We start from the raw sequence: 3,082 nt of genomic DNA on the forward strand, positions 1-3,082 counted from the left end.
GGCAGCAGGGTGCCCACGGGGGCAGCGCCCTGGCCCCCAGCCCCCGGCGGCAGGGCCAGCGTGGGGGGCAGCAGGGCCAGGAGCAGCAGGAAGAGCGCACGCTCGCCGGGCATGGTGCTACCGGAGGAGCCGGGGCACCGTGCTGAGCCGCACCGCGCTGCGCCGGCGGGGATATAAACCCTCCTGGGGGGGGGGGTCTGACCGTGCCGGCTGGTTCCCACGGCACAGCGCCGTGCCCGGGACGTGGGAGCTCCAGCACAAACAATCCGCCTCGGGGAGGCTCCCGGCAGCGCCGGGCACGCGGCCCACCGCGAGCGCGTCCTCCGCAGCGCGGCCCTTTCCAGGTCACCGGTGACCCGCGTGGCTCCGGACGTGGCGCGGGGGCGGCACATGTGGGCTGCGAGGGTGCTGGGGTGCGTGGGAACAGGAGCCGGGCCGGGGCCCGAGGTGGGGCCGGAGCAGGGCTGAGGACGGGGGCACGGGCGGGACGGGGCCAGCCGCGGCGGGAGACCCGTGCAGGGGGCCGGCGGCAGGGCGTGCTCGCATGGCGATGCCAGCGGACACAGCGTGCGGGACTTCAGCGCGCCATCGGCCCCCGTTCGGGGGCCTGCGCGGCCCGGGCAGGGCGTGCGCGGGGCGGCGGCGGTGTGCGAGATGCCTGTGCAGTAGCCCCCCCGTGCCCATCCCCGTGCCCATCCCCGTGCCGGGCCGTTGCAGAGCAGGGAGCAGCTCTGCTGCAGCACCTCGCTGCCCCTCCGTCCTGGGCACCGTGAGCTGCCGTGCCGGGGCAGCCCCGGGGGAACGCGGCCGAGGCTCCTCGGAGATGCGGGGCCTCGGATTGCCTCGACCCCTGGGCGCGGGGAGCGCTGCCGCCCGCCGGCGTGCGGCCCGGGAGCTTCGTCCCGTAAAGACTTTCCCGATGCCCTGGCACAGTGCCCCATCTCCGGCAGCACTGGCAGTTGCTGCAGCAGGGGGGCCCGGCCGGGCGAGCGGCGGGAGGTGAGGGAGACGCGGCCACGAGGGTGCAGGGAGAGGCTGCTTTATTGGCGAGAGCACGGGGCTGCGGCGAGCGCCCGGGCAGGGAGCTGCAGCCGGCTCCACATGGCGTCTGGGCCGGGCCGGGCGAGCGCGGCGGYGGCGGCTTCTCCGGCGCTGGCGGTGCCTGCGGAGGGAGGAGAGCACCGGGGGGGCCGTGAGCGGGACGGGGCGCCGGGGGCTCCCGAGCCGAGGGGCGCCCGGCAGCTCCGCGGGCGCCCGACTGACCTCAGTGGAGCGGAGTCACGCAGGAGACCTTGCCGCAGCCGTTCCTGCAGCACTTCAGGGCCCCGGAGCAGTTGGAGTCCGTCTTGCACTGGTTCAAGCAGAGCCCCAGCATGGGGATCCCCGGCTTCACGGGCGGGCAGGTGCCCGGCTTCTCTGCAAGGCGAAGGGACGCAGCGTGAGACCCGCCGGCCCGGCAGCAGCGGCCGGGCCGGGTCCCGCGGCTGCACCGTGGCTCCCGGGCGGGCGGGCAGCTCTGCTGCCCCGCTGCGCTGCCCCCGCCGTGGGCACGGCCACGCTGCCGGCTGCCTCTGCCCCACAGAGCTCTCCCGGCCCCCCCGCCACAGCCAGCTCGGGCTCCTGGCTCGTGCCCTCGGCTCAGGTGAGCTCCGTCCTGCACGGGGCGGCGGAGCCCAGTGCTGGTGCGCAGCCGCCTGTTTGCAGCTGGGGATCCCAGAACCCGCCGCGTCCACGCCGGCTCCTCTCCCGGGGGCCCGGCACAGCGAGCGCAGTGCGGCGGGGCGGCCGCGTGGCCGGGCACGGGCGAAGGCGAGGAGCCCTTGGAGGTGGGAGGCTCTTCGCAAGCGCAGGGCCGGGAGCAGGACGGTGCCGGCGTCCACGGCCGCCGCTGCCTGCGGCGAGGCTGAGCGCAGCCCCGCTCGGGGCCGCGGAGCCATCGGGGCTGCCGGGCAGAGCAGGCGCCGGCTCTGCCCACGAGGCACCAAAACTCAGCAAAGTTCAGAGAAACGCCCATCACCGGCAGCAGCAGCACAGGACGAGTACGGCGAGAGGCTGCACTGTGCCGGGAACCAGCCCCGTGGGGCGCTCGGCACGGCACAGTGAGGCTGTGTGCCACCCGCGGCTCGGGTGACCGTGGGCGCGGAGGAGCCAGCTGTGCCGCTGCCCAGCAGGGACACACGGGCCCCGGGAGCACCAGCAGCACCAGGGCCGCCCGTGCAGGCTGCCGTCGCCCGCGGAGCGCCCCGGCTGCCGTGCCGGGGCACCGGGGCACCGGGGCCGGAGCAGGAGGGACGTTACCGTCGGGGTCCTGGCAGGCCCTGCCGCAGGCGGCCGGGCAGCACTTGCGGGTGCTCTCGCAGTCGCTGTCGGACTGGCACCCGAGGGTGCAGTTCGCCTCCTCCACCGCCGGGTCTGGGCACACGCCGGCTTTCGCTGAAACGCAAAGGCGCACGGTGCGGGTACGAGCGGGACCGCGGCGGCCGCTGGCCCCGGGAGGGCACGGCGGGCAGCCAGGCGGGCGGCGCTTCGGGCAGGGGCTCCCAGGCCCCGCTGCAGCCCTGGCAGGTTGACGCATGCCCAGCCGGTGGGCGACGCTTCCTGCAGCCCCACGGCCAGACACAGGGATGCTGCAGAGCCCCATGGCCAGACATGGGGATGGTGCAGAGCCTCGGGGCTGGACATGGGGCTGGTGCAGAGCCCCACGGCCGGACATGGGGCTGGTGCAGAGCCTTGGGGCCGGACATGGGGATGGTGCAGAGCCCCACGGCCGGACATGGGGATGGTGCAGAGTCTCAGGGCTGGACATGGGGATGGTGCAAAGCCCCACGGCCGGACATGGGGATGGTGCAGAGCCTCGGGGCCGGACATGGGGATGCTGCAAAGCCCCACGGCCGGACATGGGGATGGTGCAGAGCCTCGGGGCTGGACATGGGGATGCTGCAGAGCCTTGGGGCTGGACACAGGGATGCTGCTGGCTGCTAGGGTGCTGGTGTGGGGATGCTGCAGAACCTCAGGGCCAGACACGGGGATGCTGCAGAGCCTCAGGGCTGGACATGGGGATGCTGCAGGGTGTTGGGGTGCT

At 75.0% G+C, this 3,082-nt stretch overlaps 2 protein-coding genes across 2 annotated transcripts in view; both read right to left on the minus strand.

The window, feature by feature from the left end:
• Positions 1 to 113, minus strand: part of WFDC3 (WAP four-disulfide core domain 3) — an 11,720-nt gene extending 11,607 nt beyond the window's left edge. Inside the window, exon 1 of the mRNA XM_085318012.1 lies at positions 18 to 113. Within this exon, the coding sequence (XP_085174138.1) occupies positions 18 to 113 (96 nt within the window). The remainder of the gene's footprint in view (positions 1 to 17) is intronic.
• Positions 114 to 1,101: 988 nt separating this feature from the next.
• The window catches only part of WFDC2 (WAP four-disulfide core domain 2), a 5,415-nt gene continuing 3,434 nt past the window's right edge, over positions 1,102 to 3,082 (minus strand). The window contains exons 2-4 of the mRNA XM_085318013.1: positions 2,299 to 2,433; positions 1,264 to 1,416; positions 1,102 to 1,162 (exon numbers count right to left, since the gene is read on the minus strand). Of these exons, the coding sequence (XP_085174139.1) occupies positions 1,265 to 1,416; positions 2,299 to 2,433 (287 nt within the window). The 3' untranslated portion in view covers positions 1,102 to 1,162; position 1,264. The remainder of the gene's footprint in view (positions 1,163 to 1,263; positions 1,417 to 2,298; positions 2,434 to 3,082) is intronic.

The sequence above is a fragment of the Rhea americana genome, unplaced genomic scaffold (genome assembly GCF_003343005.1).
Source record: "Rhea americana isolate MKP2758 unplaced genomic scaffold, rheAme1 scaffold_514, whole genome shotgun sequence".
In the NCBI taxonomy this organism is placed as follows: Eukaryota; Metazoa; Chordata; class Aves; order Rheiformes; family Rheidae; genus Rhea; species Rhea americana.